The following is a 27,332-nucleotide window of genomic DNA, read 5'->3' as shown; positions in this document are numbered from 1 at the left end:
ATTACAAACACTAGCAATTTATGTGAGTAACGGTAATCATAGAATCATAGAGTCTTCATGGTTGGAAAGGACCTCTGAGATCATCGAGTCCAACCATACACACACACAAAAACCCCTACAATCTCTGCCACTAGAGCATGCCCTGAAGTGTCACATCTAGACGTTTCTTAAACACCTCTAGGGATGGTGACTCAACCACCTCCCTGGGCAGGCTGTTCCAGTGCCTGACCACTCTTGCAGTAAAGTAATTCCTCCTAATATCTAATCTAAACCTCCCCTGCCGCAACTTCAGACCATTTCCTCTGGTCCTGTCATTATTCACTTGGGAGAAGAGGCCAACACCCACCTCTCTACAACCTCCTTTCAGGTAGTTGTAGAGGGCAATGAGGTCTCCCCTCAGCCTCCTCTTCTCCAAGCTAAACATGCCCAGCTCCCTCAGCCTCTCCTCATATGACCTGGTCTCCAGACCCCTCACCAGCCTGGTAGCCCTCCTCTGGACACGCTCCAGCACTTCAGTGTCCCTCTTGTACAGAGGGGCCCAGAACTGAACCCATCATCAACTCCTCTTTAATGAATGCCTTCTTAAGGATATTTGTTTGAAGTTTATTACAATAAAATATCACTGGACTTGTGAAAAAAAAAAATTGTCGGTGGACATATTTTACCTCTTTTTTTACAAACTGTATTATGGTCCATGGGTTAGGTGGAGCCTTCAGGAGAGGGGAATGTTGCTCTCCTCCAGAGAGGACCATCTGGGGAAAGGAACCGAGAGAAGAGGAGATGTGGCAGTTAATATTTTCTTATGTTTAAAATCTTTTCAATTACTTTAGGGAGCTCCCAGTGAGAAGTGAGCATTGGCAGGAGTGTTTTGGAGCCCTGGCTGACACAGGCTCTCTCACAGCTGGGTGGTGCCAGTCCCTCGCTGCTACTCAAGCTTGCATTGATAATTTTTCTCCATACCCCAGCCTAGAGCTGTGTGTGTCTGGAGACCAGGACTGGAGGAGGAGAATTATAGGTTACCTCTGGTTAGGTCATATATGCCAGCATGAAAAAATCATAGAGATTTTTATAGGTAAGTGGGCATGGGCATCACGCATCGCTGAACTGATGAGGATGATGAGAGGGGTTGTATATGGTAGTTTCAGGTATTCTGAATTCTTACTGGACCATTAAAAAATATTCAGAAATAAGCAATTAAACCATATATGCAGCTTTTTATTTATGACGGCTGTGATTTTATTAGTAGATCCCTGAGAGAGTCACAAAAAAAATTCTTGCAGCTACTTTCATGGGCAAAAGACATTTTTGCCTCACCAGTAGAGGAAAGAACTAATAAATCAGATATTCCTGATACCTGGTTTAAAGAAGCCAGGCCATCATTTAGTCTACTGACTGAAAGGTCGATTAGATGATCTGTGAATGATGAAAGGTAAGTTAGCCTGGCATGCACTAAATTGCATGTCTTCTGCTGAAGAAGTGCAGGAGAAACTTGAGCTATTATCAGATGTCCGTGGAAGCATACCGTAGTATCAATATAAAGCTCCAGGTAGTACCTGAGTAAAGATTTGAGGTGAGACTCTCCAGTAGAGTAGTCCTACCAAAGCTGGTGAAACCTTTTTCAGCCAAGGCATTTGGCTTTGCCAAATACATGTCTTATATTTACAGTCAGAAATGGGAGCTCACTGAAAACAAGGGGAGACACAAACTGATGCAAGTAGGACAGTACAAGAAGGGAGGTATTTTATACTAAAAGTTTATGAGCTTGTCTGTTGTCACAGGTCCAGATCCTAAGATATTTCCTTTATTTTTCCCAGACACAGGTCATGTACAGATGCAAATCTAGATATAAGAGTCTTGCTTACTCATAGATTTTTCTAACCAGGAGTATTTATAGAGCCCAGGGAAACTGAAATGTAAATTCTAATCCCAGCAAATAAAATATCTAAGGCAAATTATTCTTGGCTGAGACGCAATTGATTATACTGTTAAAAAACAAATAATGTACTGCACCAGGTTTTGGGAAGTCGATTCACTGAAAGGTTATGATACAAGATGAGAAAATACTAATGGGTGAATACTCAAAAATGTTTACTGAGAAGTTATAACCATAAAAATTGTGTTAAGGGTAAGAAATAAATTATTTAGAGCTAACATTGTGGGAAAAACAAGAGGGATGTTTGTGTTTTGCAAGTGGTCCTTCACTGGAAAATGAAATACAAGAGTAGACTCCAGCTGCAGTATTGGTGGGTTACCAAATAGGAAGATACAAAAATCCACTTACAGTATTTAGGGCTAGAGAAAATTATAAACGTTTATCTCTGTCATTTTCTTGGAAATGGCAATTATCTTCTTCAGTTTTGAATCTCTTAATGAGCTACAAACTATTCAATACCCTTTTGTATGCGTGTTCTTTATTGTGTTTCTTTTCTGATTGGGCTTTGCTGCTAGATTTTGAGAAGGGAAGGAAACTTGAAAGCAATATATTAAAACACTATAAAAAGATATACTTTGCTCATTACATTCATAAGTAAAACATGCAAACAGAGCATTTTTTAGTTCATCCAAGTGTATCTAATTTTATAATCTCTGGAATCACGTTCAGTTATGGTTATGAGTTTGCCATCATGATTGGTAGCTGTACCTAAACCAGACATACATTATGCAAGAGATCATTACTGGAAGTGTTTAATTCATGTCCTGTATTTCCCAGCTAGCAAAGCAATGGGATTCATTGGAGTGAAATGAAACTGAAACAGAGTACAGGCCTCAAGCCAGGAGGAAAAAAAAAAAAAAAAAAAAAAAAAGCCCTGCATGGCTGCAAGCCAGTGCATGCTCCATCGCGCAGTTGTCAGCCGCCTCCTGTGGCAGTGGCCAAAGAACATTTTTAATTATGGTCTCTGGGTTGGGTTTCTAAAGCTTGTGCTGCATAATAACCCCGACACACAACAGCCCTTCCTTTCTCCTCTGCCGCGCACGGTGAGCTGGATGTGGCCCTGGTGAGCTCCTTCCCTCTGAGCTCCTCCTCGTGAGCGCGGCGCAGCTGCAGCAGGGCTGGTGGTACGGTGCGTCATCCTGAGGTCCTCCACTGCGGGCTGGCTGGGAATAATAGAAAACTACGGAGTTGGGTTCACGTCAGGAATTTTTCAACTTCTCGGTGGTTCTCAACATATCATGAAAAGAAAATAATGGAAAGTTGAATTTTATAGAAACCAAGCCAGTCCTGGGTACCGGACACTTGTCTAACTGTGTTGGATGGGACCACTAAATAGCAGAGTATTGCTACTGCCTGTAAAAACAATTTCTCTCTGATTGCTTCTCTTCCTATGAACATATTGACAATGTCACTGAGTTTCTTTTCTCCCTCCAAAGTAAACCAAATGATAATATATTCTGTCTTTTATTTCAGCCCTTTGGAGAGCATAGTCGTATTATTATTGCCCATGTTACCCTTGATTTATATAGCCTGCAACACAAGACCTAATTCACTGCTGCTAAATCAAGGCTGGTTTACATTCTTGCAAATCACTATAGCTTCTTGCAGAAAGTCTTATGGCCCCATGCTAGCACACTCAATATTTTGTTCTGCTTGTACTTGAAAAGAGTCAGGCTGCTCAAAAGCTCAGGTATTACAAACACCTGGAAAGCACATCTGGAGTCAGGTATGCTTTTGACAAACATCAGGTAAAAAACCAAAGCTTTTTAAGGGAGAAAAGCAGAAGAATGACAACTGGAGGGATGAATTAAAAATGTTACATCTGCTTTTCAGGACTTTGGAACTATTTTATTTTTTACACTTTCCAGGATGTAAAACTCATTGCTATAACAGATAAAAAGAACCTGTAGCCTATGCCCAAAAAATTGAAAAAACTTCAGTTAGGTCAGAGAACAGGATGACTTTCAAAGAAGAAATTGGTCAATTGTACCTGTGCTGTCTGTAGTTCCTCTGACAGCTCTTTGAAATAGGCTTTGCTAATGTTACATTATATACTCAGATATTAAGAAAAAAATCATACGTTTCCCTTGTGCTTGGAAGCTGCTAAGTTTTTTTTTTGTCTGCACCATTTACAGGTTTTATTTCTGTTACAAACTTGTGCTTTTGAATCTGTATGTAACAAATAGGAGGCTGTAGGTATCTCCTCTTGTAAATACAGATTTTTGTACTCCAGTTTGGAATATGCAATTTGCCAAAAATATCAGGTGACTCTTTTTATGAAGTGCTTAGGAGGCTGTAGTGCATTCATTAACACATGGGCAAGTAAATGGCTGTGTTTGAAGCAAAAGGCTGTAAATAAGAAATGCACTTTGAGGGTCAGAAATCTGTGTAGGTTCCTAAACTTACCTATGTCATTAAGTTGAATGATTCAGGGTTATGTCAGTGGGCAGGCTACAGCTGTTGTTCTCGAGCTGGCATTTTCTCAGGCTGCCAGAAAGCATCTGCATCACTGGGCATGTTCTGTATATTAGAGCAAGAGCTGCAGGACCTTTACTCTCTGCAGCCGATCAGAAAGGACAGCTGATTCCGATCAGGAGCAGAGCGTCTCTCTGCAGCCTCCTCTCGCCCTCGCCTCATCTGAAATCTCTTAAAAAATTAGCAGGATTAGGGATGGTCTGGTCTGCAAACAGAGCCCGTTGCTAGAAGTAGGGTTAGTGGTACCAAAGTAATAGGCTAAGTGGCTCAGCTGGATCCTGGAAGAACAGAGATCTGTATGGAAGTTCTCAGCCCCTGGGAACCGGGCATGCAGGTATTTCTTTGTGTCTGTTATGAGTTGGGGCTTGTTTTTAGTTCTTTATTATTAAAGTCTGCTGGTTTTTTGCCTTTAGCTAAAGATGAGAGAAATTATTTATAAGCTTTTTATAAAACTGGAACAAAATGTTTTGAAGTTACTGACAAAGAGGAGCAATAACAAGATTATGGACTTGTAATTGTCAGATAAATAGGAATAGATATAAGGAGAAATATATTTAAATTTAAAGCCATTTGTGCTCTGCAGTGACTTTCAGATAATTAGGTAGGAATGTTATTTGTTCCTTTTTACAGGAAAATCTTTATCTAGTCCAAGTCAATAAGATTTTCAGCAGAGAGTTCAATAGCAAATGCCATTTCAAAAAATGTTTTAAGGTTGAATGTACGAAGCAACAAGTTAGGGATCTACCAGCTTGCAATTTTTCATCTCGGGAATATATGTCAGAACTCAATGTAGTAATGATTTTCTGTATTTTTCTTATGTCAGAATTTCAGAGAAGGAAGAAATGCAGTTATTTATAGACATATTTTTCCGTAATTATAAACGTGATCCATACTCTGGATTAAAAGAAATGGAGAGGAACTATATTGGGAAATGTTTATTAACCCTGTTGGATTAGATTTATAGGTGTGCCTTTAATAGTGGAAGATGATACATCAGTTAGTGGCCAAACAATACTTTAAGTTGTTTTGTCCTAAAGTTACAGTAAAAGTGGCAAATACAGGGGATTTAACTCAATTTTTTCCCATGTTTGCAGTGGTATGCTGAGATGTTGTGTTACTAATGGCTCTTTTCAGTGGTGGAAATAAAATATGTACCCTCGTTTGCTATAGTATTGTTTCCAGATAGGAGTGCTATTAGAAATAAATAACATAAAATATTCTATCATATTTATATGATCATTAAGTACAGCTACCTTTTATTCTGGTTACACTTGGGCTGAAAACACCAAACATTACAGAGACATTTTAAACCAAGATTTTTTGGTTTAAAAAGCAGATGGGAAATTGATACAAGGTCATGGGGAACACAATACCTAATAGTCTATTATTTAGATATATATGTAGGTAGTTATATAATGATATGTTCCAGTTTGTGCAGAAAAAAAATGACACCTTGGTCTATAATCCTATATGTATTTTCTGAACTGTACAGCTTTAGCCGGTTAGTCGTCGTTAATTGTTTTAACCTTTACAGTTATTGATAGTAAGTGATATTATACCAACTGCATGCATTAACCAGAAAGCTCTTTGTGCTTCTGTCATCCATCGTGACAGAAACATGAAGGAAAATGAGCCACTGCGACTTTACAGGTGATTCATTGCTTCCGTCAAAGCAATATATTTTTAAATCATGCTTTCATTTGTCTTTTCCTTGACAGGAGGCATTGTTGATAAGGACCTTCGTCACTACCTCAATTTACGGTTCCAGAAAGGTTCGGTAGACCATGAGCTCCAGCAGATCATAAGAGACAATCTCTACCTCCGCACAGTGCCATGTGAGTAGGGTGATGAACAATTCTTTTTTCTTAGTGGCAGCAGAATATCTGAATTAAAGCGGCTGAGACCATTTGCAAGGTGTGAAGAGGTGGACTGTAGATGAAGCAGTCTTCCTGTAAATAGATTTGCGGCGTGGTTCATGTCTTCCACGCTATTGCTGAGAATCTGAACTGTCTAATGGTGAAGTAATTCCTGAAACTGCGTGGTGTTTTCGAAGTTGTAGTTATCATAAATTGTAGCTCTAGAATAATAATGTTTTTCTCCTGCAGTTTTAAAAAGCACAAATTCATAGGAAAAAAAAAAAGCGCAGTTTTCGGGGCTGGTTAAATTGATGTCCAACAGAGAGAGTTTGATCTGCCTCGTATTTCACAGTGTTATGCTTTACATAATAATACCATGGGGCTTAGAATGCAATAGGGCAACAGAGGAAAGATATAAACTAGCAAACGTTGTTGTTGAGGTGCAGCAGGCACGGCGATGAAAGTTCATGTTGTCTTGCATACGTATTCTTTTGTTGTCACATAAGTCAATGGTATCTATATCTGAAACATTCTGAAACCTCTGAAATCATTTTTGTAGCTATTGACCTTATTCACCTATTTCTGCAGTAGACGTGAAATTAAGTAGAGTAACATAAGCCGTGTCCGACTCTGAGGGCCGGGCCTTTCAGAACAGATCTACTCGGCTGACAGACAATGTATATCATTAAAAATGGACTGAAGTTCTATTATTCTTCACTCATAAAATAACTGCTGGATAGACCAAAAAAATGGAGCTTTTGGTTTGGGCAAAAAAAGGGAGCACCTTTGAACTTGCAGGCTTGACACTGGGATGATGGGCAGAGGGGGGTGCACTAGGTGACTGCTATTGATGTGGTAATGAGTGGATGCTCTGTGAAAGCTGTGTTGTTGTGAATGCTACTGTACATTTTTTCTTTCATTACATTAAAGAAGGGAGCTTTGAAAGGCTCCATCAAAATAAAGGACGCTCAAGCATTTCCCCTTTCTTTTGAAAGCTGAAGCTAAATAAATATAAAGCCTTAATATCAGGAGTTCCGGTCATCCCTGATTAGAAAGGAAGGTGACCAAAAACATTAAAAAATTATTACCTGTATGCAGAAAATGTAAAACATTACATTTATGTGAGATTTATGCTAAATTAGGGTTGCCTGAAGGTGCTGAGAAACATCACAGCTGAAGTACAAACGCAAGTACAAAGATGCTTTGAGGTTGAATCCCACTTCTTAGGATGTCTGGGGGGGTCATTAGCATAGGAGTATACTTATTAGAGCCCCAGCACATGCTTCTTAATGATGGAAATCCAGATTAAAAAGAAAGCAAGCCCAACAATATTGCAACTACTGCATAGGTGTAACAGATACTGTCTGCCGGCAGTATGGGCATGATAAGTAGTTTTTGGTTTTGTTTTGTTTTTAGTCAAGGCAATAATAAAATGCTCTCATTTGTCAAGTGAAATACAGTACTCACAGAAGGAAATGCGTCATTCAAAAAGTAGCACTACAACCACAAAGACCACAATTTGGAACCTATAAACACTTCATATTACCTTTTCTTTATGCTGTGACTTATCCAACTTCTGTGTCATTTTATGTGGTTAGATTCTTAGGTCATTAGTCTATTACATATTGAGAAGCTTTAACTAAGTAAGAACCAGATTTTAAAAAATATGATAGTTCTGCAGATGACAGCTGCTGAATTGCTAGGTAAGCGGGCATGTTCTCAGATAGAGTGGAAGACTCTCTTCAATAGTGGTGGTAGAAAAAATAGTAAAAAAAATAGTACCAGAGTGGCATACTTTCTTTGAAATTTTCTTGAGAATACTATGAAAGTAGCCCTCCTGAAATGTGGGTATTTTAAAATAAAGAAATTAACAAATGCGGACAGGGTGATGTATGGTTAGCTAAAGAAGTTTCCATAATCAGGTAAATGAAAAGGACACCATCGCATAGATTGAAACCCAGATTTCTCCTCAATCATAATTGAGGCGAATTTTTTTTTTTAATGCAGTTTTATTCCATCTCCAGCATTCATATTCAGGACAAAAAAAGTTCTCAACTGTTATCAACTCTTTCTTTTTTTTTCATATAAATTAATTTTTGAATCATGAACATACTTTTCAAGGGTGCTGGTATTCAAAGTTTTCTGCTTTGGGCACGTTTTTAATATTTCTTTAAGCTCCGTACATAGGGTAAGAGTAATGGTTAGCCGTCCAAAGAATGTACTTTACAACTAGTAGGGAGATTTCTTTAGTATGCAGCAGTAATATTTAACTGAGTGTACCATTGCCCACAAGCTCACTTAATAAGAACAGACTAACCCTGTACTTCTTACAAATCTTGCAACGGATGCCAACACAGCAAAAGCAGCGCTCAGTTTGGTCAAATTCTTGTGCAGAACAGAAGAGAGAGAACGCCAACTGCAGGCAACGTAGCCTTTATTTCCAATGACCAAGTTGTAACATAAAGAGGAAAAAAAAATCTGAAAAATAGGTGGCAACCTTTTCGCTTTAAATATGCGCCTATGGTCTTTCCTCGGTTATAGAGGTATAAGTGCCAGTGAAACCAGGAGAACCTTTATAAGAGAGTCCTTGACCTTGAGTTTTTACTGTTCTTTGCTTTTTGTTCAGATGGCCAGCACTGGCCCTAGCAGGGCAGCGGGGATGACCACGGGTTTCTCAGCCTTCCAGGTCAGACTAAGGTATCTTTCACTTATGTGAATTGAGTGAGCGTTCTCTGTGCAATTAGGAAGCAGAGAGCTAAATCCATACCTGTTCTAAATCGGGATAAGCCAAATGTACTTAGAACAGGTAAACCTGTATTTATTGGATAAGAATTTGAATTGTACACTATATTTTACCCTACGTGCACCAAAGGATGGATGGGCCAGAAATGCATGACAGGAGGATAATGGATCAATTCTGCCCTTGGGAACTGTGGCCTCTGTGGATGGGGTGAATTGGTTGGGTTTGTGATCCCTACATTTCTCTATTTTTAATAATGCAGTGCCACATTCTACCAGATTAGAAATGACCGTGTAACCCTAAGAGTCAAATGCTGCCTCCCATAAGTGGTTGCAGTTCTCAGTGCCGTACAAAATTGATTTTCCCTGCATTGTCAACAGGAATTACACGCATATATCCCAGGGCAGAACGTGCGATTGTATTTGCAGCAGTTGAGATGCAGCCGTTAACTATCTCTGTCCCCAGAGCCGTGTGGCAGCAGTAATGAAACTGATACGTAAACAAGAAAATGAAGAAAAAGTTCTGTTAATTTGAAGCTGAGTTAGAAAAGCAATAAAGCTTCCAACAGACAAGGTCAAGAAACTGAAACTTTTTTAAAGGTACAGTATTGCAAATAATATCAAAGGAAAATCTGCACTCTTGAGAAGGAAGACTGGGCAGTGGTCTTCTGTCAGGGCCCAGCTCTTGTTTTAATGCAAGCTGGAGAACACAACTTCAGCTGTTGGGAAACCGAGAGTCATACAGATGAGATATATGCTGAGCATCTCCGAGGAAAACAAAAAATGAAAAAAGGCTGTTCTGGGGGAAAGAAAGGTTCACAGGTCTCCAAGTTCAGAACACCTGACTGAAGTTTGTCTCATGAATTTTCTTCTCCTTTTTCTGTTGCATGGGTTTCTAGCAGAGTTTTCACACCCTAAACTTATTCCTGAAGTTATTTAGGAGCACTAACCATTGAAGTTGCCCTACAATACAGAAAAATAGTCATGGTAAGAAGTTGTAGTTAAACACAGGTAAGCAGTATCTGATGCTCTCCCTTTCTGTCCAAGTCCAGGGATCTGGAGAAAGGCCATGAAATACATCTAGGACTGTGAATGCGATTGGCAGACAAAAAATTAGTCATATTGCACTTTGTGCTTGGTATCGCTCTCGGCAAACTGCAGATGCCACGTGGGCAAGCACATTTCCAGTCTTCACTAATGCGAGAAGAAATAGCTCTAACTTTGTGTCATCACAAGAATAAAGCTTTGGGGAGAGTATGTGACAGAAAAGCAGTTTTGGTAGTGACAGTCGTGGTTAGACTTGTCTCCTTTGATATGTCCTTCCAAGCAATTACAAATCCCATTTCTTTAAGAGGTGGCAAAATAGGGGAGATGTGGTTGAAAATAGAGTCTGTATGCTTTCTTCCCAGGCGGGGAATATGAAATCATAGTGGAAGACATACTGACTAAACAACACTGAAAAAAGTCAAACGATGACAAGCTGATTCATAGAAGTAAAAAAACCATCTGTAAATTTGAAGAGATTCCCATTGATATCCTCTGGGATGTAACCTCAGATCTACGGTAGCTCAGGTGAATTAATCTGTCCCACTGCACTGATTTCTTCCACTGAAGGATGCAGTGCAGAAGTGCATCCTTCACTGGGCACATGTCAGAAGTGATAATGTGAAATAATTAAAAAAAAAAAAAAAGTCATGAGGGTGAGGAAGTTTCCTTCCTAGTTTTTGAATTTAGAAAAACACCAGCGATGAAAGAACGGAGAGGACTGAGTGTGTGGCTGAAGCTTATTGCACTGGGTCGTGCAGTACTACTATTACCACAGAAGACTTGGAGGACAGATGGTTTATTTTAAGACGTTTGTCAGCAACATAGGAAAAAAGGTTCAGTTTGTGACTCAGCCACATGCTATATGTGAGTGACCAGAGGCAAGAAATGCAGTTACTATGTGCTATAGTTCCCCATATATGAAATAGTGATACTAATTCCTTCTTTTGCTTAGTTTGCCCCTTGACATTATGATTGCTCTGTCTTAAATGAATATGTGTAACACACTGAACTGCAAATATGAAACCTGTGAACACTTAATAATATACTTCCTTTCTGCTGTGATTTCTTATTTTTATCCATTTTCTGTGAATAATTAGATTCTTAGGTCATTTTGAGTGACTTTAAAGAAGAGCCTCATTTTAAAACATGATTTTATTGTATTCTAGTATAATCTGGTATATATATATAAATATGTTTAACCTACGTGCTGCAGTATTGTCTGTGTACTGTTGAAGCCTTATATATTACAAAGTGCTTCTCTTGATTGTCTAGTCCTGTTCCCAGAAAAGAAAGTGTATGCAGTGATTTTTTTGGTTTGATTTGTTGGGGTTTTTTTTCTGGACTTACTTTAGTTTGTCTACATGGCAAAGGTAGTGCCATTAGCTTTTTGGGTTTTGTTGTTGTTTGTTTTTTTTGTTTTCTTTAAGATACTGAAGTCTATAAAATGTGTTTCTACTCGAAGCAGAAATTGCTGCAGGGTGGTGAGGGCACTCAGCCTCAGGGGAGTTGCTCCACGCTTTCAGCCCTGGAGAAATCTCCATCTGGAAAATGATCAGGGCCTTTCCCTCTGGCAGAGAGGTGTATGAGGTTAGGAGACCATAGCCATTTATAGTATTCGCCATGGGTACCAATCAGAAGAACTAAGGCACCTCTGGGGGTGTATATAATGAGTTATGATGAAGCTTTCCTCTCCTGCCCCTCCTCACTGGGGTTGGAGCTAATAGGTGTTATCATAGAACAGTAGTTTGTATTAATTCTAATACCTTTTACATTAACCACTATAACAAGCAAGTGACAACATTGAGTTAAAACCAAAGGAAATCCCAATTACGTACCCAGGCTTTCATCTGAAGTTTCTGAATTTAAAGGTGAAAGAAGAGTGGCAGAATTCAAGTGGGCAATAAATACATACTGGGTGAGGGCCCATCCCACACAGAAACTCTGTGTGTGTGGTTCTGCTGCTCTGAATAAAGTTGTGAGACATATTTGACTGATCTATATTTGGACAAATATGAAGCTTTCAAATTTCATTTGTAAAATACTTTGTTCCTCTTTTTAAAAGTATATAGCCAAGAGAATTCAAAGGGGAGTGTGTGAAACAGACTTGCCAGTGGTTTCATATATTTTTCTTATGAGTTTGTTCAGTGTCAAAAGTGTCTTTCAAGAGTGGGAATTCAGTGCACAGCTTTGTTCTTAAAAGAAACAAATTAGAAAGTCCAGATATTGTCAGTTAAAAGATCTGCCAGTTTGACGTCATATGGAACTATTCTTAGATAAAATAGCCTGTGCTTAGCACACCATACTGCCAAGAAACATCCACATCACTGGAAATAACAGTACCTAACTTTAATGACTATATTCTTTCAGGCAAGTGTTAGTTATTGCTTAGACTTGACTTTGATGGCTCAGAATAGAGCAATGGAGAGCTCTAGGGAAATGTTCTTGTTGTGTATCTAATGGAGCGTACCTCCAAGGTGTATTTAAAGCAGAATCATTGGCAAGCGTATTCAGCCTCTTTTGTATCTCAAGCAAAATTAAACCAAATCAGGTAATTACGTGAGATGAGGGCCCCACTGTGCTATATACAGCACAGCCACGCGTAGCAGAAGATGATGAGGAGGTCACTGCTTCAAAGAACTGACAGCCTAAATAGAAGAGGCAAAGAACAGTTGACAAATAAACTCACAGCACAGACAGTGCCCGAGTCGACTTGCCTGGGGTGGAGTGGTGGTTAAACTGGTGCCCATGGACTTTGCTTTCTTTTCCACTGCTACACGTAGTATTCCTAAGTACCTCCTGGAAACGCACACGCTACACGCCATTTCTCTGAAGATGCTGGGAATGTCTAGATAAAGACATTGTCTTATGCATCTTTGTATAGACTTTTCTGGGTTATTCTTATGGGGTGTTTTTGTCTGTTTCAGGGCAGGGTGGTAAAGGTTACAGTCGGCACTTGGGCTGCCTCTCCGTCAGTGGGCACGAAGCGTTGCTGGGGCTCGGGGTGTGCTCGGGCTGCGGGCACTGTGTTGCCATAACTGGGAAGCAGCAGATGAAAAGAAAACCAAACAAAAAACAATTTTGTCTTTTTTTTAATTTATCAGAGTGAATTAAGATTTTATCTCAATTAAGACCTAGGGTAAACAGATGTCCAAGCTTTGTCTACAAATAGCAAGTCTGATGATAGAAAGTATTGTACCGTTTGTTAGTTATGAGAGAGGAGACACACATAATTTCTGTCACCTCAGAAATTTGTCAACTCTACATACTGAGGACATCAATTCCCAGCTATTCAATGACTAATACATCTTTTTTAAATACTTACCTTCAAATAACAGGTATCCAAAGAAAATAAATAAGAAGAAGGGGAGATGGAATGTGTCTGATGTGTTGTAGTTATAGTATGAAGTGAGAAGAGATGTAACAAAATAAAGAGCAGTAGTTGTGTACCACATACGACGATATTACAGCTTGAAAGATTGTATAAAGATAATTAGGATGATTTCATTGGCTGTACAGTTACAACAGTTTGTGATTCTCTGAGGTCCTTGCACCCCGATCGCATCTGTAAGAAAGTGAGACTGCTAACTCTGCCCCCCACTCCCATTCTTTCCACTCCTTCATTCCTTCTTTCCTGCTCCCTTAAACGCCATGCTTTTCTCTCCCATTTTCAAAATCAAATCATCCGAAAGCAGTGAGTTCTTTTTACACTGCAGTGCCAAACCAAATTATTTGTATAACAGGTAATGTGATGCACTGCCAACTGGAGAGTTGATACAATACCACTAAAGTCACTAGAAGTTTTGGCAGAGGGGGGAAAAGAAAAAAAAAAAAAAAAAAAAAAAGCAGGAAAGAGCTCTGAAATTGCAAACCTGACCTTTTTAAAACAGTTTTACTAAAAAGAATATCATATATCTTCCTTAAGTGATGCTAACCAGCATGTGATTTAAAGACTAATGTCTCTGGCAAGCAGCTTGGGTTGCTTATCATATCTGTCTGAAATTCTTTATATGTGATATAATACATGCATAACCCCAGATGAGAAGTTTAGTTACAATATTTGTGCTGATTGCCCCCAAGAATTGATCCATTTTTCTTTTAACTTTCAGGAGGCTTTCTAGTGTTGCAAAATGAGTTCTCGAATTCACATGATACCAAAAGGATAAAGGATAGTGACAGTTTTAAATTAATTTTGATGATAGCACTAATCTTATTGATTACTTGAGAACTAGCAGGAAACTAGAGAGGCAATAGCATAAATCTGATAAAGTACCTTGTCTCTGAAGAACAAGAATGGCAAATAATAGTAAAAGGCCAGAATTACCTTATTTTACAAGTACGAGTCATAGCTCTTGACTCGCCTAAAGCAGCTTAAAGTTTGGGTAGAGACTATATCTCCCAATGACATTAGACTCTTCCAGCCTGAAGGTCTTAGATGTACTATTGACCTTTTTCCTGAAATAACAAAACTGTCCTTGAAATTATGAGAATTACAACTAAGATTAACAAAAATTGCAGCATTATTGAACATAAACATTCCTATGATTTCTAAAGCATTATTTTATTTACTCCATGATCTTTTTGAATTGCCTTCTTGATATTAAAAGATTTTAAAATATATCCTCTAGATAAATTTAGCCACCATCTGCAGTCAAATAGGTCAAAAAATTGTTTTTTTTTTTTTTCCTTGAGGGAAGCTGACGTAGTTTATATAAAGGCAGAAGCACATGCCAGATCATACAAGCTTTGTGATAAAACATGGGTAATGCTATTCACCTGAGAACATTAGAACTGCATAGACTGAAGTTGCTTCAAAAACCTTCTTTATTTTGGAATTTTCCATGTCTTTGGATGACCTTTGGATTTGTTGCCTTTCTTAGTATCATTTAAAGCTTTTTTTTTTTTTAATCCTCTCAGTCTGTAGAAGATAAACTGTCAGAGACAGTGGATAATCTTTACTTTACTTGGTGATTTTTATCTGAAGAACAACTGCGCAGTGAACATGGAGCAGCTGCTCTTAGAAATTCAGAACAATAGCAACGAGAGAAAAAGAATAAGAGTTGTGTAAAATAATCGATACTCAGAACTGGATGCCCAAATTAAGCTCCTAAGTCCATATTTGCATTCAATAAAAAGATCTAATATCAATTTTGGCAGGATGTGCTGCTTCTGTTTTTTCTCTTCGGGGGCTTTTTCCTACAATGACAACAAAAGAAAATCAGTGGTCGTGAGGATGGACTTCCTTGGGAATAGATCTTCTGGTTGCATATAGAGCAATTTACATAAATTGTTAAGCAGTTGGCCAAGTTTGGGGTCACCAAAGAACCAGCTTGTTCACATCTATGTCTCTGAAGCGCACCTGAAGTTCAGTGGCCTCCTCACACCGGCTGGAGCCTAGGTCCTTGCTCGTTTCTGCGGACACCACACTCTGGGCCACTGCTCCCTTCCTTTAAAAAGGTCATGTCTACATGGCTTTAATGAGATTATACAACTGAGACTGTTTTTAAAGCTTTTTTCAAGCTTTGAGATTTCTGTCATGCTCCCAGCTTTAGAGAACAAGGTACCCCTCATATTTTCTGTGTCTTATGAAAAAAGAAAGAATTTCAAACCTTTTATGCATGGTAAGCCAGTGTCAATGGACTAGTGCCTCTAGTGGCACCATGGTTTAGATTCAAAAGTAGCCTGGATAGAATAAATCCTTTTGAGGGAAAAAAAAAAAAATAGAGAATGAAGATTAAAGAGGTGCTTTTTAACATCTGAAGAGTGAATAAAGCTTTGGTTTCACCAATAGGAGTCAGATTAATTTATAATTTACTGGTGGAAAACTGTTAGGAGAAAAATTACTCTGCAAGTCCTTTTCTTTTTATTTCCCTTTATCCTGAGGGTACCACTGTCCTGTTTTTGTCCCATGACAGTTTGTCACAACTTTATATTTCTACTGTATCTCCAGGTTTTGATCCCACCCAATGCATTTTTCTTTTTCCGATGTATTACTGTTATTAACACATCAACCTCTTGACTAGCTATCAATCTAATATGGATTATTCAAATCATTCTGTCAAATTTATTTCAATGATTCTGAATATGGAAATGTTCTTACTGTGGAGATGGCAGAAATATATTTTGGTTTAAAAAAAATTATTACAATGCAGAGGTTCCAGATTGTATTTCAAATGAAAGCAGCAGTCTGGATTTAAATGCAGAACAGTGTTACAATTTCAGCTTTAAAATCTTCAAATTTTAAAAGGCTGGTATGGACATATATAAAAGGCTCTAGAAAACAATATTCTTTCCAGTTAGAGATTACATTTTTTTAGTATTAGATTTTATAATAATAAATTACATGTGTCATTATTTTATCAATGTATTTCCTTTGTATTTTTGTGGAAAATAATCAGTAATATACGTGATAAGTTGGTAAGATATTTTCCCATTCTTCACAAAATTAGTGGATCACTTTATATGTAGTAAAGAATGACATTCACTCTAGACTACTGATGGTCCAGTCTCTACCTGTGTTCCAGTGGCCCTTAGTTAATGACAAAATGCACACCACCACTCATTTCAAGTCATCTCTATTTTCTGATTCCCCCCCTTTTTTTTTGTTTGGATTGACTGATAAGCTTTCTTTTTCAACGCAGATTGGTACTGATTGGTTCATCTCATATTGGTACTGACTTGACTGGATGCTTGACCTGTTTTGGCATTTGTTAATCTCAAAGAAACACAGAAACATTATTTTTTTTCAATCTTTAAATTGAAAACATCCTACCCCTTCTTGCAAAAATAGAATCTTTTTTTTTTTTCTCTGCAGAAGTTGTAGAGCACTTCTCGGAAAGTTTGATTGCAGGTGTGTCAGGAATCATGCAGTTGAGCTGTCCTGCTATGATTCACAGGAGACTTCATTTAATTGGCAAATGCACAGTGCACTGTGCTCCTTTTTGAAGAGCTCTTAGAATTCGAGAATAGCCTGTCATTTAATGACCTTTAATTCATTGGAAAATATAAACTATGGTGGCATTCAAAATATCTATTTGGCAAGATTTCCTTTCAGAAGCTGTTTTAGCACAAGATTTCCTGGCATCTGTTAAAAAAAAAAAAAAAAAAATCTCTTGTTCCTTTAGAGATGGCCCTTTAGGCGTTGTGTTCCACTAAATACATCAAATGTTGAGTGATTCTGAGCCTCTGCAAGTTCTGTTTGCTTGTGGAAGGTTATCAGCACTACGTACATTTCCTGACTGGGCTTGCATTCCTGGTGTAGCGGGTCTCTTCCCTTCATCATTTTGGATACCCCATGCAGTGAAGAGCTGGACTAACACCTTTTCATTCTTCCCATGCAAATCCTCTGCAAACCTCTGTGTACCTGTTCCGTACTGTGCAGTCTCATATAATAAAAAGGCTTTCCCTCTTTTGCCCTGCCAGAGGGAGCAACTGGGAAAGAGAGGATAAGAGGAATGCATCCCTATACAGAGCTATTACACAGTTGTTGACGTTCTCAGTTAATAGTGGCAATACACAACAAGTTAGCACAAGTGGGTGCAAAGCCCCTCAGCCTGCCATCATCGTGCGGCTTCGCCTGGTTGCCCCATGCCTTGCTCAATGGCAGCTGAGGAGGCCCAGCTGGCTGCATACTCTGTTTCTATTTTTCATGTCTGAACACAACCAATTTGTTTGCAAAAGATGGCAAAAACATTCCATGTGTATGAGTGCAGGTAATCTAAAGAATTATGGGCAGACTGAGGTTCTTCCAGTTCTTTTACAGCTTTTGGCAAAGAATTAATCTTGCGCTAATTGGAACGTACTTGGTTATACCGGGTCTGTGGCGTGCACATTTTAGCCTTCCTCCTTAAACCCATGTGCCTATATGTTGTCAACATCAGTACCTAATCATTCTTATTTTCTTGTTATGAATGTCTTTGTATGATTTAAGGAGTGTAAAGCAGAAGATTATGGTTTTTATGTTAGTTTCATCTCATAGTGTTATCTGATCAGAATAACTTAGAATGATATGGCTTGCAATTACATTTTTCAGATGAAAATTAAAAAAAAAATAATGTTGAACTAGTAAAAAAAGGTAAAACTAGGTAAAAAAGCCAAAGATGCTAAAACACCACTGAAATTAAAAACAGGTTAAAAGCATTCAAATTCTTCAGTGGTATCTGAGTTGGCATGTCAAATTCGCTTGGTGGCCAACACTACCGGAATACTGCTGGGAAGAAGCTAGTATTCTGGCAGCTAAAACAACATCTTGGTAGTATACACAGCTTATAGTGCCAAATTTTCATGTGTCTGAACAGAACGAAATAGGAGTTGCTTAGATGTCAAAAACTGCCATAGGTGCCTAAAGCCATCATTCTTATTCATACTCCAGTTACTCTATATTTCCATAACACCATAAAGGACCTCAGGGTTAGAACCACAGAGGAACATGGGTAGGTTTAGGTGGACTTTTGGTCCTTGTCTAGATCTGTGGTCATTAAAACCCATGTTCTTTTGGCATCTGACTTTACAGAGAGATAAAATACTTAGTTGCCTAAGTTTTAATCATTACAAGTACTTAAGCACCTGTAACATTGGTCTGGGCAGTCATGTGGATGTCCTAGCGCATGTCAGGATTGATTCTATTAAGGCAAACATTCAGGTCCCACAAGGAGTATGTTTTCTAGATGTTCATGTAAAATAAACCAAGTGCCATACAAAGCAAGGTAGACGTCATTGCTTTTGTTTGAAAACATTGTTGATGGAGAGAAGAGAGAAATACCCTGTGTTGTTGACTCTGTATTACTAAACCCTGGCTGACTCCCCTGCTCAGCAGGCTGGAGGTTTGGTGGATGACTCCAAGCCTTCAGCAACAGGGCAGGGAAAGGCAGGTTATGACTTGAGGCTGTAGGTTTTACACAGGTTGGAGAAGGTGGCTTACACCAAAGCTAATTCTTAGGTGATGGAACTTTGTAAGACTAGTCCATAGAATAATCGAGGCTCTTTCCCAAATATACCTCAAGGTTTATGCCCTCTAGATAATCTACTGCAGCTGCCTTCTCAAGGATAGGATAAAAATCAGGCTGGTGTCATATTTCTCTCTTTCTCTTCTTTCCTTCTAAGTCCTGTGAGGAGATGGTAAAATGTTCAGCTGAGTGGTGATTCATTCTGCTATTCAGGGCTTCATTCAAGGAATATGTGAAATTATATATAGAGTTTCCCATTGATTACCAAAGGCTACAGGGCAGATTTTTTTTCGCCTGTGCATCATGTAGAACGAGGTTGGCTATAATATATATTACCTATTATTTAGTTTATCTTTGTGTGCTTCAAAAATAATGATCCTTTCCTGTAGTGCTTCAAAACTTGCCATGAGACCATCAGTCCTTTTGTCTCCAATGCAAATGTATCTGTATTTGTATCAAGATTTGGGCACCAACTCACCACTATTTAAATACACAGTTAAAATTGTACTGACTCAGAAATACGGCAATTAGAGCCAGAAACAATTTAGTAGTCTGGATTTTAAAGCTGTGAGAGAATAGTTACCATTCTGGTTTTGTACTTTATAATGCCATGTCCTGGAAGAGAGCAATGAATTTTGGAGGAAATTCTTCCTTTTGTCATCTTCACAGAAAGAGAGCATTTAATTACTCCTTTCCTGTCATTATCCTTAATTTGGTGGGGTTTTGTAGAGATCTTTATTTTTCAGACTCTTCTAAGTAAGATGCAAGATTATTTATGGTTTGGATCAGAGCTGTTCATTCTGAACTGGAGAAAAGAAGTGGAAGAAAGGGATCTGAGGGATTCAGGGGTGACCATGGTTCCACTAGCTTCCATTTTTTCCAAAAAAATATTTGAAGTCCAAGAGACACTGTGTTTCTAACAGCCTTTTGCCTACTAAGTTGAGGAAAATATCCAAGCTCTGTGCTTGAAAGAATTTATTTCTGTTAAGTAGTTCCTATTTTTTTTAAATTCTTTTAAAAGTTCTGAAAAGGCAATAGTCTCTAAAAGAAAAGAGAAGGCTTCTGCAAGATGCAATTATACTGTCTCTCTTTGTCCCTCTTTTATTAAAAGTGGAAGACTTGAGCAACAATAATAAACATAAGAAAATGTTAGTTCTTGTATAATCCTCCATTAGCATCATAAAAGAGAATTCTGAATAAAGATTAAAGGTTTGTTTTTAAAAAAAAAAAAATTACTGATTTAAGTTCTCTCTTCTACAAAAGAAGGAACCTTAAAAGAAGATGAGCATAAAGGAAAATGGAAAAGATAAAATGGAAGGCTTTGTTATAAAAACAAATGTCTTTGCTTCTTGTGCCGGGTATTTTTCGTCCATCAGACACTGGAGTGGCCTGAAATGTGGACACATTATGGGGGAAACTGAAGTGCAGCTTTGTCCTTTAGCTCGGTACAGACCTTGGACGTTGTCATTTTTCAGTACAAGTGTTGTGCAGTGCGCAGTGTTCATATACACCAACATTACCGTAACACTGTAGCAAGGACAGATCTTCTTTCGGTAACTTTAGGCCAAGTGAACCTAATAATGACTTCAAAATTTAAAGATTCTAACTGAAATTCCAGAAATAAGGTTGCAGCGTTTTGTACTGAAGGAACAATCCATATAGAGTTGCCTTTCAAGGTCATGGGTAAAGCTCAGTAAGAAGACATTAAACATTTAGGTACCAGGAATATCACTTTCATTTTTAAAAAGCAAAACTCCCCGTATAAATTCCACGTAGTTCATTAGTCACTGCAACCTTCTAATGGTAATTTTTACGTTGAGGCGTTGCTGAGAGTATGTCTTTAAGTGCATTATGGCCAAAGGCCAGGTCATGCTCTTGTAGAAAGGCAGAAGTCTTCCTGACTTGGACAAGAGCTTCCTGAGGTGGCAGCATTGCTGTTGGCGTTAAGGACATGCTATGGCATGGACTGCAGTTTAAAATACAGTAACTGGTCTTTTACTCTGCTTTGGAAATGTCTGTGGTCATAAACAGCTACCAAAGACTGGACAAAAGCTGAACTTTAAGAGGATAATTACAGTTTTGGAGAGACAGTAAGCTCTGAGCAAAAAATGCACCTCTTATCGTCCCATTGAGTGACTCAAGTGACCTCCCAGGTCCCAGGGTATGTGACAAAGGATTAGACCATGTGGCATTTGTCGGTGAAGCCGTTTGGGTGGCGGAGGGAACACATAGATAACTTCTGAAGATAAATTTATACATGAGCGTGTAAAACACTGAAAATGTTCTACAATGGCCTGATTTTTTTAATAATCTGAAAACAGACCATTGTTTTAGACTGAAGATCACCTTGGATCCAGGGTATGCCGTACATGCAGTTAAAAAAAAAAGGCACAACAATTTGTGTTTCATTTCATGAAGCCTTTTCTAAAGTTATTATTATTTGTTTCCCCAGTTCTGCTGTGATTGATCTTAAAAGGAGGAAGAACACTACCACCTTAGCCTGGCTTAAGTATTGGGAAAAAAAAAAAGTTGTTGGAGTGGTGATTTTAACTTACCAGCTAAGAACATAAGCAAAGTTACACAGGAAATGTAGAGGGGCAGTCATAACTTGGAGTGCATTTTTTACTGCTTGAGTGAAACATCGTCATGAACTTTCATTGAATTGAAGTGAGAATTAATTTAGTTCTCTGCGTCCCTGGTAGAATTTTGTTAAATTATTACAGGCCTTAACTTTCTGCATCTTGTAAAATAACGCACTGCTTCCCCAGACAATACAGTGGTGTTTATAGCAGCTTAATTTTCTTTCATTACATGATTCCATGTAGCACCTATAAAGATGTGATCTGCACAACACTGACAATCCTTCAAAGTTAGAGCTTAAACAGATCGATGTCATCAGGTCCATTAAACTCAAAACACAAAGCACTTCACGCTGCTGGCCAGAAGGATTAATAAAGGTGTAAGAGTTATATAGAAATAAGAAAACAATGAGTAATTACGGAAACTAGACCATCCCTAGAGGTATTTAAGAAACGTCTAGATTTGGCACTTCAGGGCATGCTCTAGTGGCAGAGATGGTAGGGGTTGTTTTTGGTGAGTTTTTTTGTTTTGTTTTTGCGTGTATGGTTGGACTCGATGATCTCAAAGGTCCTTTCCAACCATGAAGATTCTATGATTCAACCTGTGTATTCCAGAAGTCGGGCACAGGAGGCTCTGCGGTGCTCCAGCGCTCCGTGTTTTTCCAGTCCACTTCTGTTCTGGTGCAGGATTATGGCACAAGGTTGAAAATGTCTTTGCTCCCTGTTAGGTACTCCATTGTAGGTGATAAATATGTGCTTGTAGAAACTGCTGCTGATTTAGTGCCATAATAACACAGAAGGAGGAGAGAAGGGGGATTTGCTAGCAAGACAGAGGAACATTTAGAATCAGTTGATGTGTATTTTGGTTCATACCATGTATGTACATCATTGTGCAGAGCTGCTCTGCTCCCCGTGAGTTGCGTGCTGTCCCCGTTCAGACAGTATTGCGCAGCATGTGGCAGAGAAATGTGTGTCTCCATACAGTGCTCCATGTGGTGCTGTAGTCTCCCTTCATCCCCCAATTCTCCTTTCGTACCCCAAGGAGAGACCACAGAAAACGTGGGAACGCTTAAAGAGCAATTTTCTTGGCCAATATGGGGCGGCCAGTGGCAGCAACACACAGTCCTGCCCCTTTCAAGCTGGTGGCTGTGTCTGTGCTAGAAAAAAGATGAATAGAAAATAGTGACCCTGCAGGCTGATGGGGATTTATTTCCCTTCATCTCCACTTATAAAAACATACGACATAGTTAAATGTTCCATTAGCTTTGTCTTCACTGCTCCATGAATCTCTCACAGAAGTGTAGTTCCAAGCTTATTTTCCAATGACACGTGCTGCCAAGTTTGTGATGAGAAAACTGATTCTGAATGATATAGACCAATTTTCACTTCTGGGAGCTGAAGAATATCGCATCATCTTGGCAAATATTATTCTGCAGCTATTATATCAAAGCAATCGTAGAACTTTTAAAATATGTCCTTTAGCACACATGTATGAGGTTTTTTGTGGGTTTTGGTTTTGTTTTGTTTTGTTTTTTTTTTCTTGTTCTGTGTAGGATTATTTGAAAGATTGTGAGCCAGAGTTTGGATGATGTTCTCATTGTCCTTGGTTAGATTCATGATTCTGGCCAGTTTCTTTGCTAAATCTGGGCCATGTACTACTCCTCTTTCTGTGTCAGTAAAAAGCTTGAGAAGACGAAAGCAGCCCCAGCCCTATAGCATGGGAGACTAGCAGTAAAGAGAGTTCACCCTCACCTGCCCATCACTCGGCAGCTCCACAAATGAGTTCTGCAATAGCATAGGGAAGAAATGAGTGTAGACAATCAGAGCCTACTCTAAATACACGTGTTCACTCATCAAGGCCAGAAACACATGAGCATAACTTTCCTGTTCATTCTCTGCAGGCAGCATGAGCAATATCAGTCTGCTAAGGATTTGGGCTTGTTTGCCATCCACAGAGGCAAGGATTTGGTTCTCTGTATCCCACTCTGTCCATGAATACAGCCGTGCTGCAATAATGTTATAGACTGGATAGAATGCTGCTATTGTGTATTGTTCATACAGAACGTTTGAACGATGGGTTAGGATTCTGCAATATATTTCAGACGAGCAATGCCACAGAAGTAAAAATAATGGTTCTTAGAGTTGTTTGGTAATTTGAGGAAACAGCCTACTTTACATAAATGCAAAGAAAAGGAGCTGGCAACTAAATAAACCACTTCTTAACTTCTTAATTTTCTTTTCATTTTCATCTGGTTTATTTTTTTCTCCTTTACTGTATTATTCAAATGAAAATTCAGTGCATGACAACTAAAGCATAATGCCTCACAGTTCTATTTCTTTCTAAAAAGGCTGCATTTTCTATTTAGCCACTGGTGTTTGAATCTATGTAAATGTTATATTAATTATGATATATGTTGTTGCCTATTCATACTGCCTGCAATTACTTTATTCACACACGTAGAGAGAACGCAATGCCTACATGGATTGCAGATGTGGAGGGATCCATACGTCCTTGGTGAGCCACACACAGCATCCTGTGAGATCAAGGTCTGAAGTCTGTTACTCCCAAGGACTTTGGTGGAGCAGGGGACTCGGAGAGCGTCAAAAGCTGTACCTTACTGATTTAACAGCCGCATTAGCTCTGCAGCTAGAACACTTCTCGTCCTCTTTTGGAACTTATTCTCCACAATGAATTTTAAGTTAGTACTCTTAAGAGCTTCCATTATTTGGAATATATACTAGCAACCAATTCTCAGCTGATGTCAATCAGTGTAACTTCATTACTGTTGGGGAGTTTTGGAGATTAACATTGTGTAAGGCTTTAACCTTGTTATAATAGCTGGGAAACATCAAGTTCCATTTCCAAATGATTACGGAATGCTAACAGCTCTCTTGATTTTACTGATATAGATTGGCACAAATAGCTCTGATCATTGCTGAGCTAAATATGTTCCTGAAATATCAGAGTAATTAAATTGGTGGTTTTGCAGCATTTTTCTATAGAGACTTGTAAATTGCTTTGTTCTCCAGAATTACAAAAGAAATCAGGTAAAACTTTAATCATAGAACTGTAAAAGGCTGCAAATGTGAAAAGCAGTATCTTTATTGTTTCCTTTAAGTAATATGCTGTTATTGTCAATTTCATAGTTTTAAAAAACCCCACCCACCCCCAAATTCAAATTAAGAAAACGGAATTAATTTATTTTTATGTTTTTGAAATAATTCACTTCTGCAGACTAATTTTGCAGCACAGTGAAGTGCTGATTGTCGTAATTGTTTCCTGGGAAGGGATACCTTTTCCAAGGTCATCGCTGTCACTTCCCTTTTTTTTTTTTTCTCTAATCTTACCTCTGAAAGTAAATGTAGCTTAAACACTATTATAAGCAATAGCATGTCTGAATGCAGCTGTAGTTGAGGATCTACCTTTTACAAAATTGGTGCAGGTTTCACTGATAAACCCAGGTACACCATTATCAGTTAAAGGCAGGGTGAAAGACTGCCATTCCGTGTGGTCTCATGTTCATAAATGTGATTTTGATGGGGACTATTTTAGCCCACATGTGCGTTTGTGAACAGGAGACCAACATGACCGTGGTCTAGGGCTGTTCACGTGGCAAAAGGTATTCATTTCCTTGAAAGAAAGAACAGTAGACGTTGGAGGGAGACAGTAAATTTTAAGACAAGAGGAGGAAGATCATGTTTTATTTTATCATTCTGAAGAAATCAGTAATAAACCAAGATACAGGGAGCAAATGTAAGTCATAGCTTTTGATTACTTCAGTGACGGTTTTTGGACTAGGAAAGACTTTTGTAGAGAAGAATTCAGGCACAAGCAAGGTCAAAAGAAACAAGTGTGAGTGAGCCAGGACAACAGTTTGGTAAAGATGACCTAACTAGGGACAGAGGTAGGGAAGAAGAGAATTAAAAAAACAAAGAGCTGGCAGTGATGGATGATGAGGTGATGGAGAGGAGATTCAACCATTGGGATCTGACAGTCAGAAGCTGTGTAAACAGCCATTTGGTCAGCGGAAAGGTTGAAATTATATCTTTAAGGTGGAAAAGGACACAGAAGATAGAAAATATGTTGCAGCTTGGATGTTGCAGTCAGCAGGATGAATGTGACAGGTTGAGAAGCACAGAAAAGAGAAGCGGGAGGAGCAATCCAGGAGGATGGCCGATAGAGCTGGTCTACGGTTTGGCTTTAGATGACAGCGATGAGCAAATAAGGGGAGGAGGGAAGATGCCATTGACCAATAAGAAGGAGTAGGGCAGATACAGGACAGAGATCTCAAAACAGAAAGAGCAGAGAAGGTGACAGACATCCCCAGCTTGGACCAATTCAGGGCAGGGATTGTAGGAAAATTAGAAACCTTGATGAGAGATGGCAGCTGCCCAAACAGTGCCTGACGCATGCGGGTGTGTTGGTAAACATGAGCTTCCTCTGGGGAGACTGGCTGGATGTGATCTAATGGGGGGGCCTGTGGGGGTTAGGCCAGTAGCATAGGCCACAGCCAGAGGTAGAACAGCCCTCCTCAGCTGGTGTATGAGGTATGGTGCCGTACTAACATTGCTTGCCAGGTTCCTGCCCAAACTGCAGGCAGGTTAAGTTTGTGTACACTTGCAGTCATTTATGTTGATTTTCTGCATGAGAACCAAGAATCAAAGGAGGGTGAGATGAGGCTTTGGGGGCTTGTGGTCGCGGGTTCAGAAAGAGCAGGAGGGTGGATGGTGGAGCGGGGCATGAGGTTCTGTAAGGCAAATGAAAAAAAGAGGGTGTAATTTTCACAAGACTGATTGAAGTAGCAAACCTGTGGGGAAAACACTGTGTGACAGGATCATTAAAGATTGCATTATAATAGAAATCCAAAAGGAGATGAATTAAAACAACTGCTAAACTATGACATTTTCTAATTTTTGAGTGCTATGGTTTACAAGTGTAATAATGTTCTTCTGTCATAACTTACAGAGGAGCTAGTCATACAACTTTTTTTCTTCTTGGATGAAACAGCAACTTGGTTTTTTTGAGGGGGAAGAAATTCAGATTTTTATTTTCCTTTGTTCCTGTTTATAGTACTGGTAACACTAAACAGTAATCAGAAAAAAAAAAATTCAAGCTTGTTTTAATGTAAAGTAACTAGAGCTCTCAGTAAATGTGAGTATTGAAATGATTTCCTAATAGAAAACCCAGTATCACTTTAAATATTAAAAGAAAAAATTTAGTCAGCCTTAGCAGGGAGACTTTCTGCACATGGATTTACACTTTTTTCAAATCTCTTATGAGTTTCCCGCATTCGTTCTGTTCATTCTGCCATTGTTGGAGGAAAGAACAATAGTAAAACGCGTGCTGGCAGTTGCAGCTAACAGTCCGGAGTGATACAGAAAACAAAGATAAGGAAAGATTCTGGAAAAGTAAAAACTTGCTTAGAGCGTGTCTAGCCCAGTGTTCGTAAAACTGAGATTATGTTGTTTATTTACAGTAGCTGTGTAAAGCTTATGTGAGCCATGAAATAATTAACAAAATGTGAGAGAACTAGTTCATGATCTTTGTGCCAAGCAGGCATTTATGTACCAGCTGGGGAAGCCAGTAGCATTCTTTAGAAAAACACAGTGGAGCTATGATAAATCAAAAGAAGAATAATTAAGATTTTCTGCTGTCAGTTAATGTAGATTACGCTCTTTCAATCTCAAACATTTCTCCAGGGTTTCTGGTAAAATCAGAAGCCCTTGAAATGCATTGTGGGTGCTGTGGGAGCTCAGAAGT

General features: G+C 38.8%; 1 protein-coding gene across 9 annotated transcripts in view; it reads left to right on the top strand.

The window, feature by feature from the left end:
- The window catches only part of MAGI2 (membrane associated guanylate kinase, WW and PDZ domain containing 2), a 755,492-nt gene that overhangs the window by 228,701 nt on the left and 499,459 nt on the right, over positions 1-27,332 (top strand). For all 9 annotated transcript variants that reach the window (XM_063323526.1, XM_063323523.1, XM_063323524.1 and 6 more), the window contains exon 2: positions 6,127-6,243. In XM_063323526.1, the coding sequence (XP_063179596.1) occupies positions 6,127-6,243 (117 nt within the window). The remainder of the gene's footprint in view (positions 1-6,126; positions 6,244-27,332) is intronic.

The sequence above is a fragment of the Chroicocephalus ridibundus genome, chromosome 1 (assembly GCF_963924245.1).
Source record: "Chroicocephalus ridibundus chromosome 1, bChrRid1.1, whole genome shotgun sequence".
Lineage (NCBI taxonomy): Eukaryota > Metazoa > Chordata > Aves > Charadriiformes > Laridae > Chroicocephalus > Chroicocephalus ridibundus.
Note: the sequence above shows the minus strand (reverse complement) of the source record. Positions and strands in the feature narration are given on the sequence as shown.